At 39.1% G+C, this 19648-nt stretch overlaps 1 protein-coding gene across 2 annotated transcripts in view; it reads right to left on the reverse strand.

The window, feature by feature from the left end:
• KCNK2 (potassium two pore domain channel subfamily K member 2) overlaps nucleotides 1–19648 on the reverse strand; it is a 137853-nt gene that overhangs the window by 20074 nt on the left and 98131 nt on the right. For both annotated transcript variants that reach the window (XM_081121589.1, XM_081121588.1), the window contains exons 4-6: nucleotides 18320–18480; nucleotides 16675–16861; nucleotides 5128–5267 (exon numbers count right to left, since the gene is read on the reverse strand). In XM_081121589.1, coding sequence (XP_080977715.1) covers nucleotides 5128–5267; nucleotides 16675–16861; nucleotides 18320–18480 — 488 coding nt within the window. The remainder of the gene's footprint in view (nucleotides 1–5127; nucleotides 5268–16674; nucleotides 16862–18319; nucleotides 18481–19648) is intronic.

Here is a 19648-nt window from a genome sequence, read left to right on the forward strand (position 1 = left end):
GGCCCCCAAACTATCTCTCCAGCTCCCATCCTTCAGACATTCCAGGCATGCATACCCAATCATCTACACTTAAAATTAGCCACTTGCGTGGCCAACATATCCATCAATCAAAACATGTTCCAAATCTTTCATTTTCCAGTGTTTTGTAATACCACCCAAAGCTAGAATCGCAAATGTCACTCTCCCTTTCTCTTTTCTGCCCACAGCTAATGAATTACCAAATCCTACTCCTTCTGTCCCTTAAATACTTTTGAAATCCCCGATTCATCTCTGTGCCTTTGTCATAAGGTAATAGACCTTTATTCTAAGCAATAATCTCTCCCAACTGATTCCCTGCATCCAGCTTTGTTTCTAAGCCATCTTCCTCCCTGTTGACAAGATCATTCATTCCCCTTATTTAAAATCCTTCAGTGGCTCCCTAAGGTTTTCAGAATAAAGCCTTATTTCAAATGGCATCTAGAGCCTTTCATATTAAAAGCACTTCTCCCATAAAACACAATGATAAAGTGCTTTATAGCAACCTTTCCAGGGGCCAGGCTGCAACTGCTCTTCAACTGCCCATCTCCAAACAAGATAAAGAGCCACCAAGTCCTAGCTTTGTCACTGAAGGGATTGATGACATTCAGAAAAGACCAAATGTTCTCTCACCAGGTAACCAGCAGGGGAAAAACTATAGCCCTCCATATTTTCAGGTTCCTTCATAGTGCTGGGGCCAAATATAAGTTCTGGAAAGAGTCTTTCAAAGTTTCTTGGCACTAGAGCTTCCCAAGCAAAGGGAGTTTTCTTAATATTATGTAAGGTCAACCTCCTAACGTGAGCATCTCCATGTGCAGGAACACCTGCCGACTACTGGATGAGAAATAATGTTTGGCTGTCCACCCGCTGTGGCCAGCTGCAGTGCCAGGACACCAGCATGCTGTGGTAGGGGCTGTGGTGGTGTTTGTCTCACAAATGGACAGTAATATTCTAAACACTGTGGTACATCTACATCAATACAAGAACTGAACAAAAATCCAGGCCTTTCCCACTCAAGGAATATAAACAGTAGTAAACTGAACTGGTTATGCATAATACGGCTGCACTATGCCCTGCTTGCTTAGGAATTTACCTTCTGAGTTTTGTGATCACATCTTATTTTTATTACACCTGCCTCAGGTATCAGTATCAATGTATTACCCAGAAAACCTAAATGATCTTTATTTTCTCAATGGAAACATTAGTTCGTCAGAAGAGGGCACACGGCTTTAGAAAAAGATCATTAGTCATATCAATTCTTAGTGTTGAACATAGACCTATTCTCCATCAGAGATTTAAAAATAATGAAACAAACACTTCTACAGAAAGTCGTATTTCTCCATGGAAAAATGACTGAGGTCATTACTATTTTCCTTGAGGGATGCACATCAACTTACATGTGACACTTCTGTGTTGTTCCAACTAACCACCTCCTCTTCCACTATGTCAGAGGGATTAGCCATACCAACATGTTTCCTTTCAGCATGTTCATCAAAAGCTACTCCTCCTTAATTCTAAACATAATATTTTAATTAAAATTAGTCTTCATTGGAAACAGAATATATTTTAACATAAAAACAGAAATAAGAGCACATCTGATTAGCGCTAAATGTTTATACTTAAGCAATATATCATATTGTTTGTTTTTTTAACTATAAATAACCATATTATTTGTTATGAGATTACTTGTTTTTTAAAAAATCATGTAAGGTTGGAGTTTATTATTTGTCAAAATCTTTTCATTCAAAGAAGCATGTGTTTTAGTCTTTTCAACTGGAGATTTGATGCTATATATGACTTTGTATTTTTTACATTCTGTACTAGTTACATTTTTTTAATAGGGAGGATTCCAAGTTATCAAAATTATTTAGCATTTTCATACATCAAAATTGAAAACTAGAAATACCTTTGTTGCTTCTGAACACTTAGGAAGTGTTTAAAAGTTGGAGTATCTGGAGTGATTTAGGTTAGGAGGTAAGGCATAGAGAGTGAACAGTCACATGGCCAGGTTCACCTATGTAAAGATAACAACTAGAGTGCATTTGTTGGTTTCTATTTAATTATGCCCATTAGTGAGTTATTTCAAAATGAAAATGATCTAATAACCTTTTTTCCAGAGCTGTAGAAATTCTAGTAGTGTTTTACTTATGAAGAATTTGGTCCCAATAATCTATAAATAAATTATAAATTGTCTTTCCCTTCCTTTCTTCACATTTTCTGCTGAATTTCTGACCTGATTTTGTCACGTCCCTAAACTGCATTTTAAATTAGAAAACACACATCTGCTGAAATCGACAGTTCCATTTCAACTGGCTCAACTGTCTGCAGCAGCTGCAGCTCGCAGGGTTCACATGAGCTTGCTCATGGCCTTGACTCACATGAGCTTCCTACAGGTGCAGCCACCAGAAAGGATGTTACTCACAAGGCTAGGGAGAAGCCAACAGAAAAAAACATTAGCGTCCTACTTTTCAGTGTTTAATTGCATGAAAACACAATGATACATTACATACTTTTGGTTCAGAATCATGAAGATCACTCACATGGAGGCACACAGACTTGTTTTGCATATAAAACAAACCAATTAATGTAAAAATTTAAGTGTATTCCAAAGAATGGTGTTGTGGTCTGAACTGTATTCTCCACAAATTCATATGTTGAAGCCCTAACCCCCCAGTGTGACTGTATTTGGAGGTAAGGACTTAAAGGAGGTGGGTAAGGTTAAATGAGGTCATAAGGATGGAACTCTAATCCAATAGCACTGGTGTCCTTATAAGAAGTGGAAAGCCACCCAAGCTCTCTCCATGCATGTGCACAGAGGAAAGGCCATGTGAGGACACGGCAAGAAGGCACCATCTGCAAGCCGAGGAGAGAGACCTCCCAGAAACCAAACCTGCTGGCACCTCCAGCCTCCTGAATTGTGAGAAAATCGATGTCTGTGAGTTAAGCCACCCAGCCTGTGGTGTTTCGCTATGGCAGCTGGAGCACTAGTACAGATGGTCATCTCATTACTCCGCAGAAGTGTGCTCAGGCTTTGCACCAGTTAGTTCTATCCCCAAAGCACTGGCTTTTAACATACAGCTTTTAAAACTGTAATCAAATATTCCTTTAATTCCTTTAATATTTAATTAAATAGACCAATGTAATAAGGATAAAATTCCCCCCTGTTCTATATGTTCCTCAGTGGCTTTTAAACTATGATTCACAAAAATATTAGTATGTACACAGGCATGCGTGTATATAATACATAGTATGTTTATAATATGTGTGTAATGTATATTTCACAAAATAATACTTTTTTTAAACTATCTAACTGTAAGAGATATATTCTGTTCAGTTCTGTTTTATTTAAAAGATAAGTGTATGTGAGTGTTTCTAAAAAAAAAACAGTTGAAAGAAAACCAGTTTATGGCTAGATGTTTGAGAAGTTCTCTTTTTAGCTGGCATCTAAAATAGTTCTTAGTTACAATTTCTTTCTTTCCTTAGCATCCCAAGATCCTTAAAAGTACATTGAAAATTCTCTTTCCCTACTCTCTTCTCCCTCCCTCCCTCCCCCCCTCCCCCCACACAATCAGCCTGTCTAAAATTAGGGCAAATAAGCTGGGGTCCTCTACAAAGCAGAACTTGTCACATGACTTAAAGTAGAATGTCAAGCATATTGTCTTGCTGATTTGTTTATAATAAAAAGATTTTGGTTTTATGGTGCAACTAAGGTATAGATGAATGCTATACAGACAGAACATGTGGCTTCCCAACTGAGATATACAGTATCCATGAAGGGAATTACTGGATAACTTACACTCCTTCTAGTCACCATAGGTACCTTCAGTATTCATAAGAAATTATATGACTTGAGGAATTTGAAATAAAATTATTTGTAGAGAGAAATTAATTTTATCATTCCTATTTTAGTCTATTTCTTTTGGGTATATATTTAAAGAACAGTGCTTGTATCAATCAAAGATTTTGGCACTGGTGTCTCTTAGCCTATGAACAGCAGATAATGAATTAAAGGGTGTAGTTAAAGGGAGACAATGAGTTCTACAGGTGCAGGTTTTATAGACTTGTTCTCTGAAAAAAATTAGTAAAGTTGGCTAAGACCCAGAAGCAAAAACCCACAACATTCATAATAAAACACTACTCTGTCACACTCAAATTAATAGTACTTCTGGACCTGAAAATATGAAATCAAAATTTAATCTCCAAACTCTAAAATTTCAAAATCAGATTTAAAATTTAAATTTTCCAAAATGTCATGAGCCAACACTCTAATGTTCATTTCTATATATATAATTGTTCAAAATAGGTAAAAGGATATCTTTCTGAGCAGCTGAAATCTGTATATAAGGAAACTGGCCATAACGCATACAGCTGTTGGGCATATATGTGTGTGTACACCTGGACTAGCACACATCTATGTAGACATAACAAAAAAGGAAATAATTGACTACATTCAATATTACATAATACATTCACTTTTTCATGCTACTGATATCTTGACATAAATATTTTCTATTGTACTTTTCTTTAAGGATAAAGTTTACTTTGTTTCTTTGAGAGAAAATAAAGAACTGAAACAAAAGAAAAAGAAATAATAAAAAAAAACATTTTAATTATATCTTTTCTATTACAAAATACCCTAAGCACCTAGATAGCATCAGGAACGTAGAAGTGTTTAGTATTTGGTGAGTGAATGAATTACAACTCATGTGATAGCCTTGTACAACAAATTCACATCAAACATAAAATTTAAAATTAAATAATATTGAAATACTATACATCAATAATAACCTTAAATGTAAATGGAATAAATGCTCCAATCAAAAGCAGCATGGAACAGACTGAGGAATCTCAGAGGGAAGGAGAGGATGGGGGGGGGGGGGATTAACCAAAGAATTTATATGCATAAATGCATTGACACAGAAAATAGTGTGGTGAAGGCCTGGGGCGGGGGTGGGTGTGGGGTAAAAGGGGTCAATGGGGGGAACAAGGGGACAGCTGTAATTTTTCAACAATAGATAAATTATTTTAAAAATTTAAAAGACATAATAAATTTTTTTTAACTTTTACTAAATTAGTTAAAGAGAAGTGTTTTTGCAAACTTCTTATGCTCACCTCTTCCTTTGTCTTTTTTGATATCACCCGGAGCCAGTCTCCAATCATGCTCAGGACAGCAGCGAAGTAAGCGAGTCCTACAAGGATCCAAAACCACACGACAGGCTTATAGAAGTCCAGATATTCAATATCTGATCCACCTGTGAGAAAGAAAGTAGAACTAAATAACTTCCAAATCATAAACATCAACAATACAGACATTTCCTAAAATTACCAAGGGAGTTTTGGCTTGCAAATCATAGCAACCTTCTTGTCAATCGATCCACGTTATTTCCTTCATATGGAATTCTTCCTTGGCCCCCACGTAATTCTTCTCTATTTTTCAAAAACCAGTTAAATAAGTTTTTCTTAATGAGGCAACTTCATTAACCCTCCAGGTCATAATGTGTTTTTTCTTGTCCCACGTTTCTTTTTTTACTTATTACAGTGTGTCTTATAATTAAGTCTAGCACTTTACTCCAAGTTCTCTCTCCACCTTTGTTTTGACAAGTAAAAGACAGAGACGCCACTTTCTTGGTAGGCATGTAACTGAGTAAATTTACCTTATTGCCAACCAATCATACTAACCAATCAATACATGCTAACCCATCAGTTCCATGCCAACCTGCACAGAGAGTGGTTCTTAGTTTAAAAACCATCAAAACAACAGATTGGTAACAAATGCCAGAGACATAAACAATGATTTGCAGGTGGATACAGCCATTCTCTGGTCTCTGACTTTTTGGAAGACACAGAAGGAAGGATTTTTTCCCCCCTGGAAGGGAGAGGATGGTAAGACAGAAAAAGAGTCTCCCATGACAACAATAAACACAGAGAAAAGGTTAGCCTGGCCGGGCGTGGCTCAGCGGTTGAGCATCGACCTAGGATCCAGGAGATCGGGGTTCGATTCCCCGTCAGGGCACATGCCCAGGTTGTGGGCTAGGCAGCCGATCAGTGACTCTCTCATCATTGATGTTTCTCTCTCTCTCTCTCCCTCCTTTCCTCTCTCTGAAATCAATAAAGATATGTTAAAAAAGAAAAAAAAAGAGAGAAAAGGTTAGGTGGAAATGTGTGGCACAGTCAAAGGACTTTTAGGAGTGGCTAAAGCTATATATGGATGAGCACCGGGGGTAGGCGGGTGGAAGAGAAGAATCTAGAGAAAGTAAGTTGTGTCGGGCTACAAGGACTGGCTCCTGGCATGGTGGGGAGCAGGGAAAAGCAGACAGACAGCTAAGTCCTCCATTCCTGTTTGACCACATGCACAGAGAGTCCTAGTGGCAGAAAGGAAGGACCGACAGGGAAGCCCATTGGAAGCTTTCGTCGTAGACAGGCCAAGAAATTGTTGTGCCTGAGTTGGGGCTGGAATGGAAGAAAGAGGCATTTCAGAGGCAGAATCACTAGGCGTTCACGACCAGTTGGTCAGTGCGATAAGTGAAAGGAAGGCCCTAGAATGACCAGAGACCCTCACGGGGGACGTGGTGCTAGCGACTGAACAGGGATCACAGGGGAAGGAAGAGTGACTGAAAACAGAGAGAAGTAATTTAAACTGGGACGTGACAGGATTGTGCTTGAGGTACAAAACAGGTGGAGACGCCCAGTAGGATCCTTAAATACAGATTTATTGTTAACAGGGCAGAGCAGGAGATAACGATTTTAGGATCAATAGTAAAGAGACTGGGATGTTTAAATAGGGCCATGGATGTTCTCAGTTCTCAAAATTCAATTCATACAATCGTAAGAACAGCTAATAAGTAGCCTCTATACATTAAAAATCAAATATAATGCCCTGGCCAGTGTGGTCCAGTTGGTTGGAGTGTCATCCCATGCACCAAAGGGTCAAGGGTTTGATTTCAGGGGAGGGCACATGCCCAGGTTGTGGGTTCAATCCCCGGTATGAGAGACAACTGATCGATATTTCTCTCACATAGATGTTTCTCTCTCTCTCTCTCTCTCTCTCTCCCCTTCCTTCTCTCTCTAAAAGTCAATAAAAACATATCCTTGGGAGAGGATTTTAAAAAAATCAAGTACAAAATTCTGACTGTAACATTCCTCTATATAAATTAGACTTTGAGTTGCCTGCAATGACGTTTTCAAGTATTAAAGGGTCAGAGTAAAAAGAGACCATTTTTCTATCAGGCAAATAATGTTCACTTCGGCTTTCATTTCAGACAAGAAGCTTTAAGAATAGTTTCAAAGTAAAGAATGTTACCTTCAAAATATTGTGAAAATGTTTTTACCTTGTGCAATGCTTTTTAAAAAGCATCATTTCTGGAAAGGATTATGGAGGTTAAATGCATCTCATGATGGCTGAGACTTGACCCGTGAGGGCTGCAGCTCTACAGATTCACAGAAGTGACTGAAGAAATGTGTGTGGAAACTTGTTATACGATAGGCTCACTAGCGAGTTCTATTTTTCAAATGTTTCCATTTCAATAAAACCAAAATGACATTTTTTCCGAGCACTTTCTCTTTCAAAACCAGAAAATCTTCATCCAAATAGTTGTGACTCACTTAACACTTAAATTCACCAAGATGTTGATTTTAGAAGTTAGTTCAAGCCCAATGTGACTTTTTATAAGTCTTCCATCTTATAAACAGGATGTCACAGTTTGAAAAGAGTGAATTAGCTTAATCACTAAAAGGTTTATATTTGGGTAAAATGTTTACCCCACCAGTTTCAGTGGGTTCTAAGCCACGGTTGAGGGGGCTGGAGGGCAATGTTTTCCCATTCTTAATTGCCACTCTTAAGATGAAACACCGGCAGTCCAAAGATCTAGGAAAAACGAATGTATGTGGGAGTATTGTCAAACAACTCACAAATCCTGGTCACTTTCTGATGGCTAAGATTTATGAATTAAGTTCCTCCTCAATCAATTCACTTGACCCAAGAATCTTACCCAAATTAAATGATCTGTAGATAAGTTGCTAAAAACGAGCTATTGGATTTGTTTTTAAATTAGAAAACATTCAGAAAATGTCTTGGCTGTTACAAGCATTCATTTTCATCTGGCTACATTCAGGAAACCTGTCCCTGGGTCGCTTGCTTGGTAAGGACGCAGGGCCATTTCTCTGTCCTGGGTTCCCTTCCTGCATGCCCCCTGCCCCCGGGTCCCCCTGCCACTCCATCACTTCTCCTCTCTCCACAGGCTCCTGAGACGCGGCCTGCAGAGCGCTACAGCCCACTGTCCGCTCTTGGGTTCCTCACCCACTTGGCAGGAACAGTTACCTCACTGCTGTTTTCTTTTTTGCCACCAAAAATATGCACACAGATCCTTTCCATTTTAAGAGCTTTTGGCTAATCATTATAGGAGAGCAGACAGATGGCAATAAAAATAGCAAAGACGGGTGGAAGTACACAGGTTTCAGGAATCTTATAAACTTTTCCAAGTAGTGAAAATAACTCCTCTCCCTGACTCTCACATGTGACGGCCTCTTTTAAACGGTGCGGTTGCTCTCTGGACGTCTTCTGGTGCTTCGATAACGAAATCAGCCAGAGCCTAATCAAATCTAGCAGGTTAAACTACAGGCACCAAAATGCAGCCCGGGGAAGGCTCGGGCTGGCGTTCATGCTCGGAACTCAATCTCTCCCCAGATGGGCTTCCTAAAAATTGGAGAGGAGCTGCATTCCCACTCGTGAAATTTCCACTAACTTAGAGCAGGGCGCTTAGGAAGGCCATTTGTCCATAGATTTCAGCTGTAACTCCAGCTGCCCTGATCAGTCGTTAAGCTAATAATTCAATCACCATCACTCTCCCAGGCTGTTCAGAACTCAGCAGTGAAAGGTGGGTTTGTGTTGACTCCTTGAAATTGCAACAGTTAAGTGTCCCCACTTTTCAATAGAGAAGGCATAATGTCAGTAGGTAAAATGACATGTGAGGTCTCACGGGAAAGGGGGCAGCAGAGCTGGGTTCAAACGCAGGCCCGCCTGCTCCACGTCACAGGCTTTCTTCACCGACCTGGCCGCCCACGGTCCCATCATGTATCCGCCAGCCGGGCTGGCCCGCCCCGAGCCGCAGCACCCAGTGGGGCTGGAAACGCTAAGCAATGAAACAAGCCGCGCCTCTTCTCTTCAAGGTCTTACCTAGAAACCAGGGGAGTCTAAAGGTAAGTATTATTTTATCAGGAGCCTCCTTACCTTGTTCCTGCCCTCACTCCAGCAGGTTCTAGCAGCTGGCCCTATTCTTCCCTAAAGAACTTGCGTATACAACGCCCTCTCCCCTTAAATTTAATTTCCTTTCCCTGTGATGCTCCTGAATCACAGAATACATATAAAGAAAAAAAAATGGTGATGGAAGGACACTTGACTTGGGGTGGTGACCACATAATACAATGTATTAACAGAGTTATACACCTGAAACTTATATAATTTTATTAACCAATGTCACCCCAATATATTCAATAAAAATTAAAAGAATAAGATCTATTCTGGGAATCATCTAGCCACTCTGGGCTAAGTTATCGACTCTATGGCCCCTCCTCTGGATTTCTAAAATGATATATGTATTATAAAATAGAGATACAGACATATAACTTTGTTCTAAAGAAAATGGGGACCATTTCTTACACTGGTCTATCAAATATTAATGTCGATTTTCTTGCCTGTTTGACTTTATTTTTGTTAATCAAAGCCATCCTGCCTTCATACGAAGTGAGAAAAGAAACGTTCTGCTTTAGTCTATTTTTTTCCTTTTTTATAGTAAAGCAATTTAACTGAATGGAATGTTCTCCCCGTGCTTCAGGGACTAAGAGGCTCTTTCAGAAATGTTACAAATACTGTTTTCCTTTTTTACAAATGGAAATATGACTTCAATATTAAACAATAGCTCACCCACTAAACCCAGGTTCTCATAAGCGACTGAGTCAGAAAAACAGAGATCAAAAAAGGTAAACCTCTCTAGCCTCTGACCCTATATTTTGGGAATTTCAATTTCAGCATTCAAGACACTGTCCGTTTCCTGTCAGGCACGTGGTCGAAAACTGTCATTAGTACATCTCGTGATCACGAGGAAAGGAAGCTCAGCACATTGTCTCACTCACTCATCCTTTATGGGGATGGAAATCTACAGTATATGAGAGGTACACAATTGTTATCCCTAGAAATTACCGGTAAGTCTCAATATAGAGCAATTTGGATTTTTTTTGTCAAATTGAGTACAATTCACTGCCAATCTCCCTAAGCCACAGCTATTAATCACGGAATGATTTACTTGTTTTTTTGTCCCTATGTTTCTACAATGCTTCTATGCATCCATTCTGAATTCTAGAAGATACATAACTTCTTGGTTTGTCTACAGTGTCTAGGGCTTTTGAGCCATTTGGGTCAAATCCCATTTAATTAATCACCTGGATAGCTACCAGTTCTCTTGTGAGTTCTCTGAAAGTCCTTTGCTGAATCAGGGGTGGACCAGACTCCCTGGAGAATTTCCCTGCACTATCAAACAGAGTAACTACCAGGATTAGTACCTGGTCCCGGATTTCAAACAGTCTGCCCCATAGGAACAGACAATCATCATCACTAAGTGCCAAGCACTGTGTGGACTATACAACATGTGTTCCCTAAATATCCGAATGAATGAATGATATACTACATCTCTCTGGCAGTCACATAAACCCTCTCTTTCCAATCAAAGCCATTTTTCTGAGCCCTTGTGGTGGTGATGGTAGTACTGAGTGTTCTTTATCAGGCCTCCTTTCTCATCAGGTACTTTCCTTGTTATCTCCTGAATTCCTGGCAAACTTTTATTCTGTGATTATCTCCATAATAGCAGTTTTAATAACTGGCCTCTGACATAGTTGCAAAGCTTTTAGGGCAACATCAGGAACTGTTTTCTGCAGGTCTCTATTAGAACAAACTGTCTTAAACAAACTAAAAAAAAATCTTGCCATGGTTTCTCAATAGAGATTTATATGTTTTCATGATAAAAATCCCTGTCTATTAATTAAGCAAGCTCTGAGCACTCCACTCAATGAGTCATGTTTTTGGTTATAAGGGGAAGAGAGAGTGTGGTTACTAAAAACTACATTTCCAATAATGACTTTGAAAACATAGTCCAAGAAAACTTAATTCTTAATATGAGATAAACATATTTTTCCAAGTAAAAAAAAAACGTGATGCCAAATGACTATATAACTGTGAAAATTTGTAAAAATTAATAAAAGTAAATGCACCAGAAGAAGAATCTTATGTGGGAAAGACCCAAATTATATTGCTTTACAGGGGAACATAAGTGCTGTAAACACAAAGCCCGATTTACCCAGCGAGCATTCAATAACTACATGTGAGATGAAGAAAATTTCACTATTAATGAAATATACTAAATTTTATTGACCAAAATTCCAAAAGGATTTATTTGAATAGGTAAATAAATTTATGTTTAGATGAAAAAATGTGTGTTTATAATATCAACCATGAAGATGTCTTAGAACATGTATATTTTTGGCTAAAACTTTTGGTTTTTATTAGTAAAGTAAGTAATAGAAGCTCACTGCTTTGCGAAACTATAAATTTGCATCTTGGTTTCACTCATTCATATTATCTCTTACGAATCTGCCTAGTTAATGAAACGAAGTACTTCAAAGGATTTCTTAGGACAGCCTCTAAACAATATGTGGAAATATGTTTCTTGTTTTGCATGATCCACTCTAACCCTAACAGTATATATTAAAGAAGAAACTAGGTTTGAAAAATATTTTAAATTGCATTGTCAGGTAATTAATTTGACTTTTCTCCAATTTTAAGGAATCACCAACTTTTTTTTTTTTTTAAATCATAGACTTAGGAGATTAGCTGTAAAAGCAAGCCTGAATAAATAGAATTCAATTTTTCACACATTTCCATAAAACTAGCTCTCAGTCTATAAGGCAAGCATGATTTAACAACTTATTAACTCCAGGTTCTCTTCAAATAAAAAATAAAATGACAAAAGTTAAGAAACAGAACACTGGAAATCAACAATTAGTTCTCAAACATAATTTTGCCATTAACTTTAACTTATCTCTATAAATTTGACTATGTCATTACAGGCACTGCTAAAATCAAGTATATGACACTTTGCTAAATAATTTACTTTCTTCTTGCCTTTTAGGAAGGCTTACTCTGCATGCACTACTCTTAGCAATAGGGGTCTGTTTATTTATATGTAAAATAAAGGTGCTGGAGTGGCCCTCAGATCCTTTTTTAGCCCTAAAACATTGAGCTCTAGAACAATGGGCCATCAGGAGGAGGCAAACACCAATCTCTAAGGTAGCCAACCAGCCACTAAAACACATCCCTTGCATAAATATAAATATAAATATAAATATAAATATAAATATAAATATAAATATAAATATAAATATAAATATAAATATAAATATAAATATAAATATAAATATAAATATAAATATAAATATAAATATAAATATAAAATTAATATTTGCTGGGAGCACCCTGGCAAGTGTGGCTTAGTTGGTTGGGTGTCATCCCTTGCACCGAAAGGTTGCAGGTTTGACTCCCAGTCAGGGCCCATGCCCAGGTTGTGGGCTCCATCTCTGGTAGGGATCACATCAATGTTTCTCTCTCTCCCTCTCCCTTCCTCCTTCTCTAAAAATCAATAAAAAATACTTTTTAAAAAATTTTCTGGGAGAGCTCTTCCTGCAGAAATATTACTAAATGTTGACTTCCTCCGTTCAGTCACATACACAGAGAAACCTGAACGCTAGGACGTTTGTCTTGACTAGTGGTCTCTAAATTCATTACCATCAGCAATGAAAAGTTCTTTTCACATGCAAATTTAAATATAATCTCTTATACACTAATTTATATCATGCTATTATGACATGTAAGGAAGGGGGTTTAAGAATACATAGAAGGAGTCGTCCTGTTTTCTTCCCATGGTAGACAGTCTATCGCACAGACTTCCTTGCTCCTTCCCTGGGGATGAGACTCAGCTTCCGAGCTCTGGTCTAAAACACTACATCTCACCTGCTGCTCTTGAGATGTTTCTAGTAGTTACACCAAGGTTGCAACCTGTATCCTAAACATGCATACGTCACTCTGCAAAATGTACTTCTTTTCTTTTCATGGCACCACAGTTTGAAGACTCTCATTCTTGAACTTGTTATCCAAGAAATTCAACACGACAGTGTAGCTGAACCCTAATCCCTGACAAAGCAGGGTTTGCAGGCTTGAGAAGGGCATTAGCCCATGAGTGTGCATCACGAGAGGTTCAATGTTGGTTTTTTTTTCGGAGATTTACAGCCCAATAGAAAGATGAGAAGGTTTTAGTTACAGCAATGCCTCTTGTGTTTCCCCAGCAAAAATTTCAAAATGAAGTGAAAACGCAGGTGACATCTAACAGCGAGAGGGAAGGTTCTAAAAAAGTAAATAATCGGTATTTCCCAGGTGGGGTACTTGCCTTAACTCAACGACTAATTTTACTTTATAGTCACAAAGCACCCATAAGCAAACACAATTTTTATATCGAACTGTATGAGGCAATTCTTTCCCAAGATCCTTTTGAAAAAAAACCCTCATAACTTTTGTTTTTCCAAAGACTTTTGCAAAGGGCACACATTTCCTACCCAGCCTCTGCCATGCACCTGCCCCCCCCACCCACATTCTCATTCCAGAAACACTCCCTGGGCAAAGAGACCTGGCATATAAAGACTACAATCCTAGAAGCAGGGCACTACAGTCTCACAAAGACCAAAATAGCTACAAAATACATAAATAAGGAGACAGAGATAAGTCAGCGAAACTAGTATCAATCTGCCTCTTCTCTAACTTACCTTTCTCAGCATTTGCCACTATAATCATAGCAAATTCCTTTGCTAATGATTAGCAAAGTGAATTTCTACCATTTTTCATTATTTCCTCTGTAAAATTAAAATAATCAATTTAAAGACTGTTACAAAAGATCCTAGTAATAATAAAAATGGTTATTAGTCCAAACTCAAAGCCACACAAATACCATTTTGTTACTGTTCCCCTACAATACTGTGCCATGGCTCTAAACTTCAGGGTCCCCACTGAAACACACAGATGATTTCACTGACCTGCACTCCGTCACTAACAGACCCACGTGATCTAGCCAGTTTCAGAGTGTTGATCTCTTAAAGTAAGTTTTAAAAAAAGGTGTTTTTCATCTTCTACAAAACCACAAAATAAAAATATTTGTCCTTTTTTTTTTTTTTTCTGGTACTCTGGTCACAAATATACAACACTATATTAGGATTCCACCCACATTTCTTTTATTTATAATTTTTGGGTATTTAGAGTCTCAGACCACGTGGGCCAATTGTGGAAAATAACACATACACTGGAATATCATTGGAATTTGCTAAGAGAATGGAACTTAACTGCTCTCACTGAAAAAACGGATAAATATGTGAGGTGATGGGTGTGCTAATTAACTAGATGGCAGGAATCCTTCTACAACCTATATGTGTACGAAACACCACTTTGAATATCTTACAATTTTATTTATCAATTGCACGCCATAAAGCTGCAAAATAAATAAAACTATGCAAAACTATAAAAATAAGTGTTAAAAATTAAATAAGATAATAAAAGCACTACAATGCTGTCAGCCTACAAATAGAAGATGCACCACTGAATACCTATATATTCTAGCTATTATGAGACCTTGTTAATTATATTACAAAGTGGAACAAGAGCCTAAGATTAACATTCCACAAGTGTAAGTGTACATTAATACACTTTCCGCTTGTACTTAAGCCAAGTGTACAGCTTTGATGAGACGTAGAAAAGTGGGTGTTTTAGGGCAGAGGCACGTATATGGAGGTACAAATGTCTGAGCTTCTTCTCTCCACACTGTGCTAGTTGGAAAACTAAAGGATCCCAGCACAGCGGTGCGCCCGCCTGTCCCGGGGCCTCCATCCGGCACACAGACGTGTACATAGTATTTCTGACCAAAGCGAAGCTTCACTCGTGAAAACATCCTCAACATCAAAAATATTATACATTCCCCAGGAAGGGAGGCTTGGTCAAGCTAAAATGTAATTAACCAATCAATAAAAACATACAAACCAGCAGCCTTCTGTGAGATTTTATAGAATTACGCCACATGTTCCCTTTCTGAAAATATTTAAGTGAGAAGTTTGGGTCAAAAAAGAACAGTAAATAGCCAGAAAGTATAAAACTCTCCTAAAACTAAATTAGGCTGGTGAGTTTATTCTGGAAAATTCAATGGTACATCCCTGCTATAATGTTCAGCAGGTTTTTCTAAGACTTCAAATTGATTTTTTTCTTTTTTTCTTTTTAAAGAATGGTTTAGATTTTCAGGAACTGGTCAAAATGATCCATGATCATCATTATCTTACTTTTACCACAATTATAATTTATTTAAAACTGGAATTAGAATAATAGTTAAATAATATAACGGGAAAAAGAGAGTCGAAATGACAGAAATGTACGCTCTAAGAGCTACAACAATTAAGCAAACAATTGAAGTAACATCTATAGAAAAGAAAAAAAAAATTTTAATGAATTTAAAGAAGTGGACACTTTAGCAAAGGCCAAAAATACTGTCCTGAGAATTGAAAATTAAAGAAGGTAAATATCTTAGAGAAAAGAAGCTTTTAAGTAACTAAGAACATCTTCTAAAGTTTACAGGTGTTTTTTTAAACTAAGACATGAAAAGGCCTACGTAAAAAGAGCAAAGTAAGTTAAACTCAAAATTCTTGTATCACTAAAAATAAAACATTAAGAGGCAGATATTTGGTTTATGAAAATAGGGTCGGAATACAAAATTCTCAACACCCAACAATTTTATTTCTTTCATGGAATAAAAAATAAAGGTCCAACTGCACCAATACGCTTACCTCCCCCTCACGGAATGACTTTTTTTGGCTTTGTCACTGCTATGGATTAAAATGTGTCTTCCAGAAATATATGTTGAAGTCCTAACCGTCAGTACTTTGGAACTCGGCCTGATTTAGAAATATGGCCCTTACAGATGTAACTAGTTATGATGCACTCAGACTGGACCAGAGCTGCCTTTTTTTTTTTTTTTTAAATATATCTTTATTGATTTCAGAGAGAACAAAGGCGAGGGAGAGAGACAGAAACATCAATGATGAGAGAGTCATTGATCGGCTGCAGCCCACAACCCGGGCATGTGCCCTGACCGGGAATCGAACCCTGATCGCCTGGGCCCTAGGTGGACACTCAACCGCTGAGCCACACCCAGCCGGGCCAGAGTAGCCTTTTAATCCAACATGACTGGTATCCTTTGGACACGGTGGCAGGGACACAGGGAGAAAGCCACGGGATGCTGGAAGCACAGCTGGGTGACGCGGGTGGAGGACCGACGGCCTCCACCAGTAGCTGGACGGAGGTGAGGACGGGGCCTGCCCGAATCTCAGAGCCCCATGCCCTGCTGGCCCCTTGACTTTGAACTTCTAAGAGAGGCTGAATTTCTTCTGTTTAAAGCCACCCGGTTTGTGTGCTTGGCTGCGGCGGCCTTGGCCAACCAACGCCGTCCCCGCTGCGCTGCAAGCCCAAGCGAAGAGCCTACCGAGGGGACACGGGTCAGGAGGGCAGCGGCCGGGCCAGGGACAACTTACCAGCAACGTAGTCTCCAAAGCCGATGGTTGTCAGGGTGATGACCACGAAATAAATGGCGTCCAGAGCACTCCAGCCTTCTATGTGCTTGAATATGACGGCGGGCAGAGCCACGAAGAGCACGCAGCCGAACAGTATAAATATGATGGTGGAGATGATGCGGATCTTGGTCTGGCTAACGTTCCACTTCTGGGGGGGGAGAGAAGCTGACTGAGATGACTGACCACTGGCCCGGGCGCAGAGTAACCTATGTACACTGTTAACAGCAAGTTAGCAGGCGGGAATGTTATCTTGTTCCCTTTTCGATTGCCTTTATAAGTAAAAACAAAGTTGGGTCTAACCGAAACAGCCCGAAACACCCAATGCTAATAATGATGCCAACTTAGTCTTCCACAGCTTTACAACGTACTCTCCAAAGTACAATACTCTCCGAAATAAAGGACATTTGCGTTGAGGACATCATTTCCAATTTACATCATTCTTTTGTTTACCTGAACTACTCTTAAAATATTTCTGTGCTGTTAGGCATACAATTGATTGAGGGGTAAATGCCATCTAGAAATATATGAAAATGGAAAGAACCGAACCATGAGTTGAATGTTTACTACCGATAATTGGTAAAATGACACATTCTCACTCCTATCACATTTTCCAACCAATATTCAGTTGATTAAAGTGCAGTATTAAGAGGCTTAAAGCTCACATTTGGTTCCCAAGTGAACCAGGGGAACTGTCTCCCTGTTCTACGGCCTTGAACCGTAAGACTGACTGTATCAAAGATGATCCGTAAGCAGGGCTCAGTCTTCCACTCCCCTGAGCTGCAGCCATCGGAGAACCCGTGTGCCGTCACCTTCTCTTATCAGGAGCCTCCCCAGTGTGGCATTAAATGAAGGTGCTGCAGACCCCAGTTTATCTCCAGATCTCCTCTTGGGATTGATCACCGCCCGGGTTTCATCTCTGACCGGATCTGTCCCGTCTACTGTGAAAACTACAGGCTGCAGCCCCACCATGGAAGAACCGTGACATTTAGGGCCTGAAATGTTTCTAGAAATAAAGGTCCAGGAAACCACAGAACAAAAAGTGAGAAGGTGCTCTAGTCCACCATCCTCATCGCGTATCTGGGAGCGAGATGAAGTCACACGTGCCGAGGTCCCAGAAGTGTCCACGCTCAACGCTGAGCCAGGGCCGCTGGGGTGTGTCCCTAACCAGACACAGCGTGAGCGACACTGCCCAGCACCCAGCACGCGCTCGAAGCTGAATAAATGAGCCACTCAGTCCTCCCGAGTTCACGCCCCTAAGCCCATTTCTCAGTCAATATAAACACAAGGGATTTTAATATCAACATAAGTATAATGCCCAGACGATAAAACTTCTGCTCTGGCACAACCACACCTACTCCTTTCTAACAGGAAAAACATCTGAGAGTGAATTTCGAACTTTAGTATGAAAGGTAGCGAATGCCAAAAACTGGAACTATGATTTAAACTGAAAAACTTCACTTATTCATTCAGGTAAGTATAAAAATAACTATACAGTGAGTGACATGCTGATAGGAGCACATATAAATGCACCGAGGTAATAGAAAAAGTGTAATATTTTAATGCATTAAACAATAACTGCGTGTAGTTAAAAGGCTATCATACTTACAATAAACGTATCTTCCACTTTTGCAATTCCTTTTCCAAATATGGTCCCTAGCTGATCTCCAACTCCAGCCAACAGAAAACCAAAGAGGGGAATTCCCAGTAAGGCATAGATGATACAGAAGATCTTCCCTCCTTCTGTGCGTGGTGAAATGTTTCCAAACCCTAGGTATATTAAAAAAAAAAAAAGAATTCAGTTGTTTATAAATGAGTAATGGTTTAAAGCACATGACTCCAAGGTTGATTCAAAAATTTCTAAATATTATAAGGTATCAATCACAGATTTCAACTAGTTAAGAATCCCTTTATATTACATAAACTTTTAATATATTTTAATATAAAATACTCATAAGCAAACATTTAAAAAAATCTACAAAGTAGAGCCATTGTTCCAGTTACACTAGATAATGCAAACTGAAGGGGTACCACATGTAATAAAGCAAATATTTTCATTAAATGTACTTCGGTCTCTCTATACTTATAATCCTGTTGACTACAGTACAAGGCTTTCATTGCCATTTGCTGAGAAGAGTGTGTTGTCTTAATGGGCTGGTATTTGATCATGTTAACCATATTTTTTCCCCCCCATAATATCTCCATCTTTCCCTTCCTCCTACTCAGTCAGTTTGGTGTTCATTGCTAGTCAACTCACTTCCTAAGATTTTTGTTTTTGTTTTTAATGTATCTAACTTCCAAGAACTTTGCCTTTTTTCATTAGCCTGTTGTTATGCCATGAAAATAATAATTATATTCATTTCTCTGTTTTTTGGTCTTGTACCCTGTCTTAATTCAATTCCGTGCGAGAAGTCCCACGGAATAAGTTCCTTTATTTAGGTGAATTTCTTTGAGTGTTTGCGAGCCCCTGGACCTATTTTCCTACTCGTAAGCACAGTACAACACTAGCTTGGTTGGTGTTTGCGGCTGAAATGTATTCCCAGCCTCAGTGGGAATCACGGTGCATGCAAGATTCTGGGAGGAGCCCTGGTTGAAGCGGCGGTTGGGCGGGCCAGAGAGAAGGGGGCTGGCGTCTGACCGGGCTTTCCTCTGAGCGTGCACCTCACATAAGGCCCGAGAGAAGGGTCCCCTGGTTCCTCACGGTGGCCGCCAGCTCCCAGACACCGACCGCGTCTCAGGCCCTCTGCCTGCTCTGGGAATATCTGTAATTTAACTCTGAAATGCTTGTAGTCACATCTTTATGCTGGAGGTGAAGACTGGAGACCGCTACAGAATTCCACAAATTTTGATTAATTTATAGGCTACTGACCACAGGCTCCCTTCTGCTTCTAATTTTGGTGACTTCAGAAAAACTTCTCTTTGGAATCCTCTATTTTGC

Source organism: Miniopterus schreibersii, assembly GCF_964146895.1.
Source record: "Miniopterus schreibersii genome assembly, chromosome: 19".
Classification (NCBI taxonomy): Eukaryota; Metazoa; Chordata; class Mammalia; order Chiroptera; family Miniopteridae; genus Miniopterus; species Miniopterus schreibersii.